Here is an 18175-nt window from a genome sequence, read left to right as displayed (position 1 = left end):
TGTTTGTGTTTACATAGCCTAATGTTTGTGTTTACATTCATTATCAATGGCATACAATTTTTGTGTTTACACACACCCCTTCAAATTGCCGGACAAAGGAGGGGGCTAGGGCCCCTCACAAAATAAATATAATATTTATACAATCAGTATTGGTCCAAAACAGTCTGGTTTACCATGCCATAGCAGCCGGTTGTACTGTATAGGAACCATGTATAATGTAATGATTTTCTCTCTGGGTTATTTTGTCATTTTGTTTTTGCATCCATTGCCTTCACATGTTGCACACAATGATCGATGACCCATAGGCTATAAATATAAAAGGCCTACATGTATAAAATGTATCTACAATGACGAATTACACATATAGGCTACATTAATAATAATCCAATGTAGGCCATCATCATCGTCATCATCATCGTCATCATCATCATCATCATAACCATGTGAGTGCAACATGTGAGGGTAAAAAAATAATACACTGTGTCTTTAAAGGTCTTGGTACGGTCCATGTTTTGGATCAGAGGGTGCATTAAAAAAATCATTTATTTTCTGCTTCGTCGCGCAATAAAGCTTTGCAAATAACGAGTGCACTTTGTATTTTTCATACTGATTACGTTTAAAGGGCATACAAAGTGCACTGTTGTCTAATAATTTGTTTCTGAAATGTAACGTTGTTGTTCATATTTACAGGACACCCCTGCGCATGTGTGGTCGCCCGGAAGTAGTAAAAACCAACCACAACCAACCAGGGTTGCCATGTGCGCTTTTTATAAGCCACTGTTTTTATTGTTTTTCACTTTTCATTTTATTTAATTATAAAAACACATTTTCTTTTATTTGTTTAGTTCGTCATGTATACGGTATATTGTATGTGTTAAGAGTGGGCATAATAAGCTAATATAGCTTCAGCCTAGATACCTTTTTTGGTCATAATTCAATATTTATAAATTATTATTTTTGCTCAGGCACTATGCCGAAAATGTATCCATTCATTGTCAATGGGAATTTGGACAAAGTTTATGATATATATATATATATATATATGGGGCCCTCTATGTCTATGATAGGGCCCCTCAAAAAAGAAAATAACCTTTTCCCTATTTAAAAAATAAATGTTACTGTTATCTTGTAGAATGTAGATCGTCTATTTTCAAACCGCTGTGGCTTCTTTTGAGCTTATTTCCGTCGCAAAACCTGGCAACGCAGCAACCAACCCGGTGTGTACAGTGATTTCTCTCTCCGAGACTCCCGACGAGGTTTAAATAAAACAACATAAAGAACAAAAGTAAGATTTATTTATCAAGTTTTTTCATGGCATAGTTTGGCATTTTGTAGCGAGATGTATTTTTGTTGGTGTCCATTAAAAAACGACCCCGTCGTAACTATAGCGCTTATATTAATGAAGCTAACGGCTAGCTGCTCCCTGCTCAACGCAGTACAACCCAGGGTTGCCATGCCTGCATTTATAAGCGACCTTGGGCCTATTTATTTAATGCAATGTTGCCAGTACATTTTGGTGGTTTTTGGTGCTTTGGGGGGCTTGTATTCACAGTATGTAGAATGGATAGATACAGTTCAACGAAAGTACAGGCCAAATGGCCAATACAAAAAACTGCTACCAGGATGAAACCATCAGAAATTCGGAAATGTTTCTAAAGTGTCCTTATTTGGACTGTTCTTAGTGTTTTATGTTGTATAAACCAGTACTTCCTAAATGCCTATATGTTGTATAATAAACCAGTGCTTCTCAAATAATTCTATCATGGCAATTTTATGTCAGGACCCCCCACCCATAAATGTTACAAATTATTTTCAATTAGCTGACGCACAGGGTTTCATAGACTTGGTTTCCTCTTGTCTCTCGCAAAATCTGGCAACACTGACAGTTAGCCACTATAGCCACACACAGGAGCTAGCTATAGCTAAACAAAAGAAGCCACGCATAATATAAGCCTTGAGTTGTTGTGTGTCAGTGAGTGTGTGGCACCAACCGGTTGGTTCGAACCCCGGTGGTCCCCCTGCCCTGCTCTGCTCTCCCAGACAGACCACCAGGACCACCAACTTTACCAACCCCCCCGAGAGGCTAAGGAGCGGTGTCACTTCAGCTAACAACAAGAACAAGCTAAACAAGCCTCTTAACTCAGTTGTGTGTGTGTGTGTGTGTGTGTGTGGTCAAACCATTGGTGTGTATACTGTAATACAGTATTTTTTTCTTCCAACCAGTGGTCCGGGTCCTTGAGGTTCCACTGTGGTTCCCAGCTAAATGACGTAGAGTACTAGAGTTGGTAACCAAATGGACCATTATTAGATCTTTTTTATTAAGAGTGAGAGTGTCAAATGAACTCCATTTGGTTTAATTTTACACTCTCAAGAAATACATTATTATTATTAAACATCTACATTACTTAATTTACAATAAGTCTACACAAATGGAACAATGTAAACTAATTGCTATTTTTGATCAATGTTTCAATACAGCATGGAATTGTGGTTAATATTAACCGACAACAAAATGTTCTTTATTCTCTGGTCTAAGAGAGGCTAAATGTCATCAATTTTTTTGCCTGTGTGGGTCAAATGCCAAATAAAAAATGGGCCTTGAAATGAAAATGGCAGAGGTTCCCAGCCACTGGTAATATACCACACCATAGTCCACCAATATAAGGCAACATGTGACAAACTAGGGGGTTGTCATGATTCTTAATCCATTCCAAGCATTCGTTTTGCATGAAAAACACTCCTTCTTGGCCTATATTCGGACATAGCCACTTGCCAAAATGTGCCCAAATGTGCTGTCCTCATCACATTTGTGATGACGGCTATTGCCGTTTTTAGGTCAAGGAGTGTTTTTCGTGCAAAACAAGTGCTTGGAATGGATTCAGAATCATGAAAACCCCCTAGTTTGACATGTCACAATTGTCACATTCTACTTAAAGCATGATGAAACTTGGGACATTTTGCCATATATTGGTTGTCTATGGTGTGGTATACAAAAATGTCCATAACCTTTTTTGTTGTGATGTTTTCGGCGGAGCAGGCCTCTCATTCTGTGGACCTTGATTACCAAGTCAATAGAGAAAACACAAATAAAAAGTACAGCATGACATCACAGGTTAATCCTTAACCTTTGAGCTTTTGGGCCTTTGGCTCCCCGGCTAAATATAGCTATTGGATATCTATAGTATTATGACTTCATTGATGATAAGTTATGTTATTGTACGTACTAAGTAAAGCAGCTACTTGGAACAACTAGCCTGTTTCATATAAAGCATAAACCTCCTCGTCTGTTGTAAGAAGCCCCATTAACCCAATGTCACAGTTTTCTGGTTGCGAACGCAGTGAGCACTTAACTATGAGACCTAGCAGATCATGTCTGTGTGTCTGTCCCGCTATCCAAATATGGAGTGTGTTGCATCAGCAATCACTCAGCTCCATATATGGGCACAAAAGGGGCCAGGTCCACTAAACTCCATATATGGGCACAAAAGGGGTGTGTGTCAAATATGGAGTGTGTTGCATCAGCAATCACTCAGCTCCATATATGGGCACAAAAGGGGCCAGGTCCACTCAGCTCCATATATGGGCACAAAAGGGGCCAGGTCCACTCAGCTCCATATATGGGCACAAAAGGGGTGTGTGTCAAATATGGAGTGTGTTGCATCAGCAATCACTCAGCTCCATATATGGGCACAAAAGGGGCCAGGTCCACTCAGCTCCATATATGGGCACAAAAGGGGCCAGGTCCACTCAGCTCCATATATGGGCACAAAAGGGGTGTGTGTGTGTCTGTCCCGCTATACGTCCAAATATGGAGTGTGTTGCATCGCTTACTGTATATGTGGACCTGGCCCCTTTTGACATCACGGGACTCCTTATATGGTTATGGCTGAGTCATGGTGACATGAGTGTCATGGCTGAGTCATGGTGACATGAGTGTCATGTGCTTGTGTATAGCTATATATATTGACTTCAATAATGATTGAAAAGTGAGTCATGTTATTGTGCAAACGAACTAATTAGTTACTGTGAGAGTGAGGTTTAGCCAACGCCAACTCGGGATTCCTGGATCACTGCCCTCCACACTTTCCTATCTAACATCAGGTTATTGAGCTCTAGTCTACAGTGGTTGTTAGCTGTCGTGCCGCAGTGCATCTATGTAGCTGTTGCGCTTCCTTCCCCTCCTGGCTTTGCCCTGGGTTTGGCTCCCGTAGAGTCAATTTACTTACCTCAAGTTCTGGGTGCCTGACTGACGCAGTGCCCTTATGCCAGCCTCATCCTTCTCTCTGTCACTTTGTCTGTGACCCGTGGTAGGTCCCCTTAGAAGGTCCACATTTCTGATGCGGTCCATCCATGTGACACCTAGGGCTCTATTTTGCGCCACCCTTTATCCCTAAACTTATTTGCCATTTTTTACTATTTAGAAAATCATTTAATAATTGTTCAACTAACCAATCTACACGTTGTGAGCTTGTAGATCAGCTATTTGAACTATTTTAAAAGTTTTTTTGAAATGGTCCAAAATGGCAAATGAGTTTAGGGGTAAGGGGTGGGCGGCGCAATAGCCCCTAGTGCCATTCGTAGCATTCTTGTGTAGACTCCATCCAGGGCTCTTTCCTGTTGTACTGTGAGGGTCCTCCCGCTATCCTTTATAACTCTATGTGCAGGACAAGCTTTCGTCACCTCATATATAGCTCTGCTGTGTTATTTTGCATAGCTGTGTTGTTGAACACATAGGCTTAGCTTAACATCAGGAACGACTGACCCGCCCAGGTGATGTCAATAATACTAATCTCCATAGTCTTTACCGTGGAACATGAAAACTACTGTCGGGCGGTCGTTAAAGTTGATGTTGGATACTGTTTCTCCCTCTGTCATTTCCTCGTATTTCTAGCTTATTTAAATAATGTCATGGTTTAAATTTCTTCCAGGGACCTGTATGATCTGAAGAAAACCACGACAAGTCTGGTGCTGCCGAGGCCTGGCTGACGTCGACTCGACAGTCTCTCAGACGCTGGACAAACTTGTACGTTAAAAAATAAATAATAATCCAACAAAACATCTTCCAAACAAATTTCTTACATAATTATATTTTGCTCGTTGCAGAGATAAAGAAAAAAAAGAACCCCACACAATGTTGTATATTTTACTGAAGGCTAATTTATTCTTGTATTATTTTTGTTTGTAGAATTTGATAGATTTGAATGGACAAGGAAGACACAAATATACAGGTACAGTACCTACTGTATGTCAAGTACATTTTGAGCATCATTCTGATTTGACCAGTGGAGATGGATGACCCTTTTAAACCCTTTTTAAACCGTCAGGATAGCGCCATCTGTATCATGTTAGATTTTTAGCTAGGCTATATATGTCTATAGCCGTAGTCTAAAAGTATTTTTTTAGACGTTTACGAGCCAACGAGTTGTGACACATCATGACAATAAACACAATGTTTAGAAAGAAGGGAAAAATGGTACAGTACGTTACAACACCTTTTTTCTTCTTCTTTGTAATTATTAGTTTGGACCAAAATATTGTGTTTGTTGTCATGATTTGTCACGACTCGAGTTGGCTTATAAGATCTCTAAATAAATACCTTTTGAAATGTCTATGGGGAAAATGCATTGGGAATGATTTCCTGGGCCTGGCGTAGTTGAATTGTTCTGAATATTGAATATTCTACTGTTAAAGTGACTTGTAGAATGTGGCCTCAGGTCTCTCAATGGGTTCAGTGTGTGTGTGTGTGTGTGTGTGTGTGTGTGTGTGTGTTCTTGCTGTCCCCCTGTCCTCACCAGGTCCAGGTCCAGCCCAGTTAGTGAGTCCCCATCCAGAGTCCGCGATGCCTGTTAAAAAGAAGAGAAAGTCAACCAGCGTCGATGAGCATGAGCTCAGGAAATGTAAAATCACCAGGTAACTGTGCTGAAAGAGCCTCTCTCTCACTCTCACTCTCACACGCAGGAGCTTAGGGAATCAATGTTGTTAGGTATTTTCTGTGATTTTGTGGGTGATGGTCTTGAGCCCTTTGATTTTTAGGTCTTATGCCCTATGACTGACATTTGATGTCACGCTGTCCCACTGATAGTATGGTTCTGGCCCCGCCAGAGTTTAGATAGTAACACTGCTCCCCTAGCTAGCGTTGGTACATAAGAATTGTTTTGTTTCCGTTTGCCATAACACCCAGCCTCTGTGTTTTTCCCTTGAAGTTAGTATTCTCTCTAGCAAGACTGGTAAACTGCACTCGATGACGTTATGCCCTGTCCCCCGGTTCCACTAACTGATATTGCCTGTCCGGACTATCTCTGCCCCGTGAGATAGTTCCTGTATGCAATATTCGTGACGTCTTGCATTTTCTGTCCATTTGTAAACAAATATGTTTTTTTGACCTTGTTGTTCAACACATTTTCCGGTGTATTGATTACGGTATGCTATATTAACCATGTTCAATTTGGACATGGTCAGAGGAAACGCTGTCCGGATTACATGCCTTATTCTCTCCCGGTACAATGGTAAATATATCTGATAGAACCTCCTTCTAGCTCTGCTTGTCTGAAATTGTCTTCCTTGTGTCGGTCAAATTCATTCTAAGGTATTTTGGTTAACTCTGTTATACTCTGACTTTTACTCATTATAGCCTAAAAGGTTTTTATAACCATTTCTGTAAAGTTACAAGCCTTCTGCTTCTATTCTAGTGAAGAGTATTTTATTGTAATTAGATTACTTCCAAAAGTATTTATACAGTTCCGGTGTTCCGGAGCTCCAAGCTCTGTTATCGAAGCTTTTCCTTATTGATCATAGTCTTTATTTTAATACAGTCCTTTAAAGTATAATGGTAGAATTATTCCTATCAAATGTAGTCAGTCAAAAGTCTTCAGGTCAAAGGATGTGACCGGTTGTGAGTGTGTGTTGGCAGGAGGTCTATTTGCCATGGTGTGTACTGTGTATCTATTGGCAGCTGTGTGTGTGTGTGTGTGTGTGTGTGTGTGTGTGTGTGTCAATCTAACGGTGGTGGAAGGTATTTTGGAGGCGTTTATAAATGCATACAGAGAGGAAGAATGCATTCATGGCAACTTCTACTAGCCGTGTGTGTGTTAAGCTGCAAGGGGAACAGTGCTCGGCACATACTGTATTTGTCCTCCTAAGCTGTGTTCAGACCTGAATATATATATATATATATATATTCTCGCTTCGGTTCGTCCCATTTGTACCGTGCCGGGTCGCGCTCCCCTGTCAGGTGTCGGGTGGACTCCTCATGCACTGAAGGAAGCATGAGATCAGTCCGTTGCTCTCCCCAGGTTGGCAGAGAGAGTCTAGCGCGCAGGATTATACATTTTTTAGATAGTGGACACGTGTGAAGTGAGGGGTGCACTTATCATCGTTAAATACATAAAAAATTGACCACATGGGTAACCTTGCAACGTTTTAAAAGTAAAACCTTGGTGGGTATACAGACCCCCACAATGTGTAACTGTTTTTAGATCATTTTGAAATTTGTTTTTGTATTATTTGACCCTTTGGTTTTATATTTTATTAATAAACACAAGACGTGTGTAACAGCATAGGTTTGTTTATTCCGCCATCTTGGATCTCATCCTAGCATGAACTCCCGTCCCGAAGTCTCGCGGGACTATATCACAGTGTGGAGTACAGTGTGAGTGTAACGGGTAGTCTGTGCTACAGTGCCATCGTGTGGTGGTAAATACACGCAGTATGTTACAGTTTTAGCTTTTTATTTGTAAACCTATGTAATTTCACATGTATACCTTGTATTGTGTTGTATTGCATGCAACAAAGTGTAAAATGACTTATACTGGATCTCTTGTCCACTAGTCCCTTCCTAACATTTTAGTCTAGTTTTTATCTGTTGACGAAATTGTCAATACATTTAGTCTTAGTTTTAGTAACCATAGCTTAGTTTTCATTTAGTTTTCGTCAGTGAAAATAGGTAGTCGACGAACATTTTTCGTCTTAGTTTTAGTCGACGAAAAACAACACTGTCTTCTGATGTATTGTGATGTCTTTCTATGTGATTGTATATTGCTCGACGACACTGAAAATGAGTTTGATTACTCTGTGTAATTTGGAGAATAAATCAAACTTGAATGTTTGTTTGCTCTCTCTCCCAAGTTTCTGCAGGCCTCACATCCACGGCGGGGGCGGGGGCAGGCAGATCAGCGCCGAGGACCCGTTCTCCAATAAGAAGTGCCTGGCCTGGTTCTACGAGTACGCCGGAACCGACGAGGTGGTGGGACCCGAGGGCATGGAGAAGTTCTGTGAGGACATCGGCGTGGAACCGGAGAATGTGAGGAGGAGATCCAATATCCATTCCATTGATTAAATAAAAACCCATTTAGACCTGAAAACCCAGATTCTACAAAATGTCTTTTATATCAGGCCGGGCATGTTTTCCTATTTTTAAACCCATGTTTCTGTGTCAGTGGTGCTCAACCTTTTTCATGTCAAGGAGCCGCAGAATTGTATGTAATTGGCCCCCGGACCCCAATCTCAAAATATGTTGGACCTCCTAGAAACAAAGATTCAAGTTAAAAACGTTGGCTCTGAAAGAATATATATTCAAGGATTTGCGCCACATTTTCACGATCTTTCAAAAATAGCAGATCTACAAGCTCGTAGTCACTTCAAGTAGTGAATTAATATTGGACCTTGATATGATAATGATTTGAAAAGGGTTGAAAACCACTGCCCCAGATTAGATCATGTGAACATGATATCATCCGTCTTCTCTCTGCTTCCCAGATTATCATGCTAGTTTTAGCGTGGAAATTGGAAGCGCCAAATATGGGCTTCTTCACAAAGGAGGAGTGGCTCAAGGGAATGACCTCACTACAGTAAGTTAACAACACTGCTGCTTTACACGAGTCACAATGGACTTTGGTCACATCTTAGATAATAGTCTCGGATATATTTCATATATAAAAGCAAAGGTTTAATCAGTGATTTCTTCATTTTTTTTAAATGTTCTGATGAATTGAAAACGGAGGACACTGATGCAAACAAGTCTCAGTGGTGCTTTTCTTTTTCTAGATTCGTCCTCTTAGCAGTTTTTATTGACCTGTACTTTCCTTGAAATGTAACCATTCTACAAACTGTTAATACACATTTTTCAATCAATCAAACCTCTGTACAAGCAGCTGAGTGACTGTGTTTCCCCCCCCAGGTGTGACAGCACAGAGAGCCTGCAGCGTAAGCTGGACTACCTGCGCTGTCAACTCAATGACGCCGTGCTCTTTAAAAACATCTACAGATACGCCTTCGATTTCGCCAGGGTCAGTAATGCTGTCCTGTTTAGGCCTGACGTCGAAATTTAAAGAAATGTCTTGTCCAAATCCTCCCAAGTTTTCTGAAGTACCCATGTTTCAGTGGTTCTCAATATTTCATATCAAGGACATGATCTGAAAATCATTTTCCATCTTGTTTACAAAGAAAATGACTGACATTCATTATTTGTATACGAAAAAAGGTTAAAAAAAATATATAGCAGAAATAGCTGATCTACAAGCTCACACGTTGTATGAATGTATGAAAAAGTTTCAACATGGAAACGGTTCTGACGATTCTCTAAAATAATTGCGATTAGACAATTATGTCATAATTCTGATATGCCTGGCCATTTGCTGCGTGTCACTCCCCATCTCTCTCTCTCTCCCCCCATTTCCTGTCGGCTTACTGTACCTGTCAAATAAAGGCAGAAAAAGCCCCAAAACATATCTTAGAAAAAGAATCATAATTGTGACAGGCCTGAGTGTACCCTGTCCTTTCCCGCCACCAGGATAAGGACCAGAGGAGTTTGGACATGGACACGGCCAAGTCCATGCTGGCCCTGGTGCTGGGGAGGACGTGGCCCCTGTTCCCCGTGTTCAACCACTTCCTGGAGGTAAGGGTCAGAGGTCACTCCTGACTCCTCCCACAGCAGTCTTAACCATTTAGACCTGACCCGACCATTCTAAATCCTGACAGTTCTTGTCGATGCGCCAAATGACCACACATTTATGTAACCTTGGGGTGGCGCTGTTGTTGACATAAGCGTCAAGTTCACGGGCATGGTGAGGGAGGATTGAACCAGAAGGGCAAATGGCTTTGACCGCAGGTACGTCAGCACATTCAAAATACTGAGAGGCGAAATGTTTGTCTGACAATATCTGTTCCTTGGCCATGCTTATACTCTAGTCTATTCTAATTATACCTTTTGCTTCTGAAACGCAGATCTGATGCTGTACCATGCACTCACTATGGAATAAAATGTCAAATGCATGAGGAGCTTGCATGGGTGTGTTATTGCTGCTGACACACACACACAGTGAACCAACACGGCATTAGTATTAGCGCGTCAGCCAGGTCCAGCCACGGATCAATCCAAGAGATCCGTATGAGACGGAGGCTCTAATAGTTCTTTCTGAAAAACCTCATGTTTCTGTCAGTCGTCCTCAAACATTTTCATGTCAAGGACCTCCAAAAATTGTTTTTTTGCCCACCGACCCCCATCTGGAAATATGTTGTTCCAGGAACGCCCCCAGATGCAAAGATTTGAGTTAAAAAACGTTCACTGTGAAAGAATATATATTCAAAGATTCACACCACATTTTCGTGATTATTTTTCAAAAATGCTATTTTTCAACGGCTAATGCTTAACATAATGCTTGAATCACCAAAAGGCGTTCCCGCCCAGAATGGGTTAAGTACAAGGTGGGTTAAGTAGTAAGTACAGTCAAGGTGAACAAGTAAATGGTGTCTCCTCTTCCTCCTCCCACAGCAGTCCAAGTACAAGGTGATGAACAAGGACCAGTGGTACAACGTTCTGGAGTTTAGCAGGACCATCAACGCAGACCTCAGCAACTATGACGAGGACGGAGCCTGTGAGTGTTCCTTCTCTGACCACTAGATGTCACCCTTACACCCTTACACATCTACTGAATGTGTCACATATTCAGCCTATGGCACACAGGGCTAGATTTTGAAGGTGCGTTTTACCTATTACAGTAATATGAGCTGGGGGCGTGAGGTATGTCATATTGCAATTTTAAGCATGTTAAGAAGCGCTTTCGACACCCCGTGGAGTGCGCAAAACGGCCTTGAATTAGTCATGGGAGTGTTTAAGGCGTGTTTGAGAGTTACCCAATCAACATGTCCGTACTATTTTCTTTACCAGTCAGCTGATGTCACATACGGAATGCGCACTTTGGGGATCGTTATTATTACATTTCTTCAGGCTGGCACCATAGAAGACATGACATATGACTTTGTCACATTTGGGTTAATTATTCCTATTGCACTGCATGCTGTCACCTTTATGCCTCAAAATAAGTTGTTTCTATTGAGAAACACCAGTAAAATTATATTTTAATTTAAATTATAATTATATTATATTTGAAATGAGTAATGAGTTGAATGCCTGGTGCGTATGCCCGTGATGCGGTATGGTCCCGTGATGGTATGGTCTTCGCTCGTAGCATTTTATTGAAGAAGACTTGACTCGAGTGTGATACAGCGTATGAAAGCAAACTTACCAAGGATTATGGATATGTTTTTGGTTTTTTTTAAGGTTGAGAAATGAAAGAATTATGGCCGTTTCTAATCTCAACATTTTAATAAAAAGACGCAATAAAAAGACGCTGTTGCCATGTCTCAGAGAAACAAGTAAATAGGTCTATAAAAATAATCCCAAAATAAGCACATATAACAGGGGTCTGTAACCTATTTTAAATGAAGTGCCATGTTTTTATTTTCTAGATAGTGAGTCTGCTATATCCAGATTAATTTTAATGACACCACATTAAAATAAAAAACATATTTTGATTGTCCACAAATATTCCATCTTTTTAAATATTTTCTTGCACATTGTTATAATGATCATTATATATCCGCCTGCAGTCAGAGTTCATAGTTTTAATGAATGAATGTGATTCATTGTGAGCTGGTAGATCTGCTATTTTCAAAAGTAAAATTTTAATTACATTTTTGTATTAGCCGTCCTTAGTTGGGCAAATGCATTAATCTGGGGATCCTTGACATGGGAATGTGCTGTGTGAGGATCACTGGTTTAAACAACATTAGGAGAAACCTTTAGAAACAAGAAAAGCAACCACAACTACCAATATTTACAAGCAACTTTACAGAAAAAGAAGCCGCTTATAATAAACAGACTTGGCAACACTCCAGCAGCGTCCCAGAGCCGCTCAAGTGTAAAATCAAACAGTGCTTTATATTTTCTTTTTGCGTTTATGAGGTGCCTAGACCCACGTCTAATCGTTATGCGCAGGTCAAGGGGCTTAATAGCAAATTGCGCAAAGCGAAAATAATTAACATATGGACACTCGCACAATGCTAAAATATTCAGCAACGTCGTATTCCATATGTGCGTTCAACACGGGACGATAAGGCTTTCATAATACGATTGTGCGCAGAGCGAGGCCAATTTATGTATTACCACATGGTAAAACGCACCTTCAAAATCCAGCCCACAGTGTGGCTTCCCCCAGTAGCCTACCTTCACATTCAGTAGATCCTGTGATCTTTTGTGGCCAGATGTAATTTCTTGGGGTCTAGTAGGACTATAATAAATAATAAAAAAATGAATCTCTATAAAAATGTGTAACAAAATACATAATTAGCCCCATGCTCAAATGCCCCGCCCCCCTGTCAAAAACAGCTAAAATCTAATCTAATCTTTTACTTTCTCTAATAACAACCTAGCCTGAGCTAACGCTAGACCTTTCTGGCCTAGATGGGATGGTCGCGGCTCAGATTTGCGCACACCCTGATTGGTTCACCGATCTGTCCGTCAAGCCCCCCCCTCCCCCCGGACTGTCAACGTTATTTCCACAGAGTCGTCACACGTTGGGTTTTACTCTTAGACGGTGTGGTGGGTTCTTCAGCCATTCTCCTCATTTTCCTCGCATGGCCTCGTTTGAAGTTCCACTGGTAATGATTTCCTCACGGTGTTATTTTGAGGGGTTCACACACCGCTCAGAGCCCTGACGTCACGTCATTTGAAGCGACGCCTACTACGCGGAAGGGTTGACTCTCACTTTTAGGCCAGTGCAAGCCCATGCTTAAATCCAGGCTTTCATTTTTCACGCAGACGAAATGAAAGCCTGGGTATCGAGGCTAATAAAAACCTAAAACATGAACCTTGGTTGAAAAAAAAAACCTAAAGTTGTCCTTTAATGTCATTAAACGCTTAAGGTGACGTATATAATAACAAAATACATACATAAATGGATGCACCTGGGACGTATCCTCAGTGATGTATCCCAAGGTCATCGGGGTTTCGGGTCTCGCAACATCATACCCCTCACTCAGGTGACCCAGCCGGGAGTGATCAAGTCCCGACTTACGTCCCAGTAGCTACCCTCGATAAGTCCCATTAGGGAAAAACCAGGGCCACACAATCCATTCCTCCTGAACTACTCTGCCGGGACTGGGAGGTACCATTCTGGCGCGTGGAAGGACTAGACTCTGTGGGTTGACTCCTGTCCGGGCCCCTCCTACGTCTCACCAGGTCCACTCCTGCTCTCACCAGGTCAGGCCCTGTGCGTTGCACCAGACTCCCAGCACCAGGCACTTTATTCAGGAATGGTGGATTCTCAAGCCGCAACGGTTCCGCAGGCTCCAACTTGCCCTGTGGTGCCGCAGGCTCCGCTTGAGGCTTGCATGGCCCTCCTAAAGGCCTCACCGTGGGTTTGTTGGGCTTCTTCCTCACGGAAGACACAGGCTGGGGTGCTAACCCATACTGCTCCATGCGTCCACAGGGCCGGTGATGTTGGACGAGTTCGTGGAGTGGCAGAAGAGTCGGTCGGCGACATCATCATCGTCGTCATAGCACACGGAGGACGCCGACGACGCCCACCACCAAGCCAAAACCAGCCAATAGGACGCCAGCAGCAGCGGTGGGGAGGCGACGAAGACACACGAACGAACACACAGTTACCGCCGGGAGCTACATAGCATCTCCTGCTGCTGCTGCTGCTGCTCTACGAAAAACCACAACAGAAAGAAAAAACCAAAACACTTTGCCGTTTGTTGTCTCGCACGCTTTAAAGGAGAATTCCATACTAGAAGGCTTTCTTACCTTTAGTTGTAGTTGTTACGTCCCCACCAAAGAGGTCCAGGTGTTTTGTGCAAAAGTGCATTATTGGTTATTTCGTTCCACTTGGGATACTATTTACATTATGAAGATGGAAATAAGCGAATTAGCCCCATTCAATTCATTTCAATGCAATTCATTGAGGGCTTATGGTAGGGGAAATGGCCAATAATGCGCTTTTGCTCAAAATAACACCTGGACCTCTTTGGTTGGGACTTAACAACTACAAATAAAGGTAAGAAAGCCTTCTAGCGTGGAATTCTCCTTTAACCACTTGAACCCCGTTAGCGCCACCTATAGTGGGCGTGGTTTTCTGGACCCACTGAAAGGTCTGCCATTCTTTTTTTTTTTCTTTCTTTCCCCATAGAGATTTACACAAATATTTATATCAATTATTTTAAGCCTATATAGAATCAAGCCATCCAGGATGCTGGTGAATCATGACTATAAAAACCTATAAAAAAAAAGAAAACTTTGAATATTTAATTATTTGATACTATGTTTAATAAATAACGCCTTTGTTTAGCGTTTTTTTTTCCGTTTTCATTTCTTCACAGAATCAAAGGTGTCATGGTCATGATGACTCACCAGGATCCTGGTACGGCTGGATTCTATCCACACTTTTCCTGGGCTGTGTGTGCTCCAGTTCCTGTCGATTTGATCCAATGAAAGCCAATGAAACTGGTCAGATGACCAATGATATCCAATGAAATCAACAGGAACTGGAGCGCACACACAGCCCAGGAAAAGTGTGGATAGGCTTAAAATAATTGAAAAATGAATGGCCGATTTTTTTCTTCAGTGGGATCAGAAATCTATGCTATGCTCAATTCTGGTGGTGGGAAACCTTCTTTTTTTTGTTGCCCTGAAAGCAGCCCAATACTACTACTGGGCTTGTGGGGGAGATTCGGTGTAGAGGATGGGTTTATTATAAATAAAAGAACGGACCAAGTACAGAGCTGATTTAACGGACGCGTTTAACCCATTTAGGCCTGACTGAGATTTGTGCCGCATTAAAAAAAAAGCAGACCCACAACTCGCAGACCCACAACTCGTAGCGCGCCACTCGGTGGCGCACTATGAGCTTGTAGATCTGCTATTTTTCAATAGTGTATAACAGTTTAAAACACCAAGGGGTTCCCGTCCCAGAATGGGTTTTTAAGTGGTTATCACGCGTGCTTGCGAGAACGAACGAACGCATCCCTACTTACGGACTACGCATTTCAAAGTGGCGAGACTCGGACCACACGCAGAAATACACGCCACGTCCCTTATTATTACGCCTCACATTTCACGCTGTACCCGCCGGGAATAAACGGACCTCGTCCTCAACACATTCACTACTCGGCGTGTCCATTGCTCTTATCTACGTCAGTGCTAGAAACCACGTACTTAACAACGGTGTCTTTTGATGAGCTTATTCCATTTATAGACCCGAGGCCGATTCTAAAAGAAATGTCTTCTGACGGTTTTCTGAGAAAAAAAAAACCTATGTTTCTATGTGTCAGCGGTGCTCAACCTTTCTCATGCCAGGGACCCCCAGAATTATCTGAATTTGGCCCGCGGACCCCCATCTGAAAATGTTTTTGTTCCAGGGACCCCCCCCCCCCCCCCCCCCCCCCCAGAAGCAAAGATTTGAGTTAAAAACATAACTTATGTTCATATCATTCATATCTTTGAACTCCACAAGCTCAAATCGAAAAATAGCAGATCTACAAGCTCATAGCACGGCACAGAGTGCCGCGCTATGAGCTTGTAGATCTGCTATCTTTCAAAAGACACCGTTGTTGTATAGTACGAGTTCTGCTCGCGTTCCTCTGCCCTTCCTTTCGGGGCCTATAGCGCGAAGCGTAGCTAGAGAAATGGACGACGCTCACATTCACATTTCACACCGCGGGGAATAATGTCCTCCTCCGCGGCCTCTCCTCAGCCAATCAGCTTGGAGAGACCCTTTACTCTCTCTCTCTCACCGAAGAGACTTTCTACAGTGTTAATTAAAACAAAGAACAGGGGGGAGGGGCTGAAATGAATCATATTTCTTCTCGGTTCATAATTACTAGTGTCGTAAGGTCAGTGGTGGGTTCCCCCCCCCCCCCTTCCTTTATCTATTTTTTTTCTTTCCCCTTTTGTTTAAGTCTTAAGGTTGTTTTATGTTTTGAAGAATGAATAAAAGGAAAGCTTAAGTGGAGTCAACGTGGCTTCATCCTTCAGTAAGTGAACACTAATGTGATCATTTGTCATATTTATAGTCAAACGCAATTTCACGATAAAAAAAAAATAGCAGAACTACAAGCTCGTAGCGCACCACTCTGGTGGAAATTAAGAAAACGTTATATATATATATTTTTTTTTTAAACAAAGCAATAATCAAAGTTGTTTTGTGACTTTATATATTTGTCAATGACTTGCATGAGAGGGGGAGTGAGGTGATGGAGTTAGCTGCTTTAGCCTCAGCATCATGGCCTAAAAAACTTGTCTAATATCTCCCCAGAGTCCCTTTGGATCAGTGGTTAAGATGTTGGCTTTCCATGCAGGGAGACCCGGGTTCGAATCCTGGGTGTTAAAGGGACACTTCACCCTTTTTTAAAAACATGTTAATGATGTTTAGAAGATTTAGAACACTTTCCTGGGGGTCTTTATGTGGTTTTAGATTTTAGCAGTGAGCCCAGTGTCTCTGCTGTCATAGAGACACTGGGGGGGGTAACTTTTATTTTGGCAAGCTGGATGACTTGTCCAGCCCATTGAGATCCGAGACCACATTCTACAAAATGTCTTCTAAATCATGTGTTCTGAAAATCCTGTTTCTACATCAGCGGTTCTCATTTCAGGACCCACAGAATTATATGTATTTGGCCACTGACCCCCATCTGATATGTTGTTCCAGGGACCCCTCCCAGAAGCAAAGCTATGAGTTAAAAAAAAAACATTTGCTGTTAAAGAATATTAATCCAAAGATTTGCACGCGCTTTGACAATAAAAAAAAAAAACAAGCTCGTAGTGCGGCACTCGGTGTAAAATAATGAATACAAGCTAAGGTGACACAGATGCCGTTCCAGGTCTCAATGGGATAGATCCATGAGTTGCAAATTCAGAACAATGTGATTTAGATGATCGCCACGATCTAAAGTCTCTCTTTAGATTTATGTCCAGGAATAATGGGAGTCCTGTTCCTAATGACATTCAGGATGGGGGAAAGCAATTTCTATGTATTTAGAAATTCACCGGCCACTTGCACCGTTCTACAAGCCAGTGTTGTTTTTGGCAGCAAGTTTTGATTTTAGTTTTAGTCCTAGTCTTTTGAATGGTTTTCATTTAGTCATCTGGAATGTTTTACTGTTAATGTCATGAGATTCTAGTCGACTAAATCTAAGGTCGATTTAGTCGACTAAAATGTATTTTGGCGGGCCTTGATGCCGTTGTAATGACTGATTTTATGCTTTCTGAAAATAGCCGATCTACAAGCTCACGTACGTGTCGCAGGGCAACGCGTTGTGAGCTTGTAGATCGGCTATTTTCAGCATGCAACCTAGTGTAAAATGACTTATACTTGCTCTCTTGTCCACTAGTCCCTTCTTAACATTTTAGTCTAGTTTTTATTTGTTGACGAAATTGTCGATATATATATTTAGTCTTCGTTTTAGTCATCATAGCTTAGTTTTAATTTCGTTTCTATTTCGTTTTTGTCAGTGAAAAAAGGTAGTCGACAAACATTTTTTGTCATAGTTTTAGTCGACAAAAAACCTCACATGTGACCAATGTCCAAAACAGTTACTTTGCAGGATTCAAATGGTCAAAATCTGAAAGCTGAAAAACATGCACTTCATGTCTCATTTTGAGCTTTCAGATCTACTTTTGTGTGACGCTGCAGTATGATAAAGTAGGGCATTTTTTTTATATATATTTTTTTCATCCCACGATTTTGTAACCCATTTTTCACCCCTGTGTCAATCATCTAATGTGATCCTGGGCTCTACACACCCTCCCCCAACCTGGGGAGAGCAACGGACTTAACTCATGCTTCCTTCATGCTTGAGTGTCCAAGTTGCTCCTTTACACCTGACAGGGGGGAGTTTC

General features: G+C 41.7%; 1 protein-coding gene across 3 annotated transcripts; it reads left to right on the top strand.

Moving 5' to 3' along the window:
• The first annotated feature begins 1196 nt into the window (after positions 1 to 1196).
• On the top strand, positions 1197 to 16289 carry dcun1d5 (DCN1, defective in cullin neddylation 1, domain containing 5). 3 transcript variants are annotated; one of them, XM_080772525.1, is made up of 10 exons: positions 1197 to 1285; positions 4929 to 5023; positions 5186 to 5228; positions 5802 to 5910; positions 8125 to 8299; positions 8755 to 8846; positions 9176 to 9284; positions 9788 to 9892; positions 10769 to 10871; positions 13767 to 16289. In XM_080772525.1, the coding sequence occupies exons 4-10, from the start codon at positions 5840 to 5842 to the stop codon at positions 13835 to 13837; spliced, it is 726 nt and encodes a 241-aa protein (XP_080628651.1). In that variant the 5' UTR covers positions 1197 to 1285; positions 4929 to 5023; positions 5186 to 5228; positions 5802 to 5839; the 3' UTR covers positions 13838 to 16289. The 3 variants fall into 3 exon arrangements, with proteins under 3 accessions (XP_080628651.1, XP_080628650.1, XP_080628652.1); XM_080772524.1 differs by having other exon boundaries at positions 5796 to 5910; XM_080772526.1 differs by having other exon boundaries at positions 5793 to 5910.
• The last annotated feature ends 1886 nt before the right edge of the window (positions 16290 to 18175 follow it).

The sequence above is a fragment of the Protomyctophum bolini genome, assembly GCF_963924005.1.
Source record: "Protomyctophum bolini genome assembly, chromosome: 9".
Taxonomy (NCBI): Eukaryota; Metazoa; Chordata; class Actinopteri; order Myctophiformes; family Myctophidae; genus Protomyctophum; species Protomyctophum bolini.
Note: the sequence above shows the minus strand (reverse complement) of the source record. Positions and strands in the feature narration are given on the sequence as shown.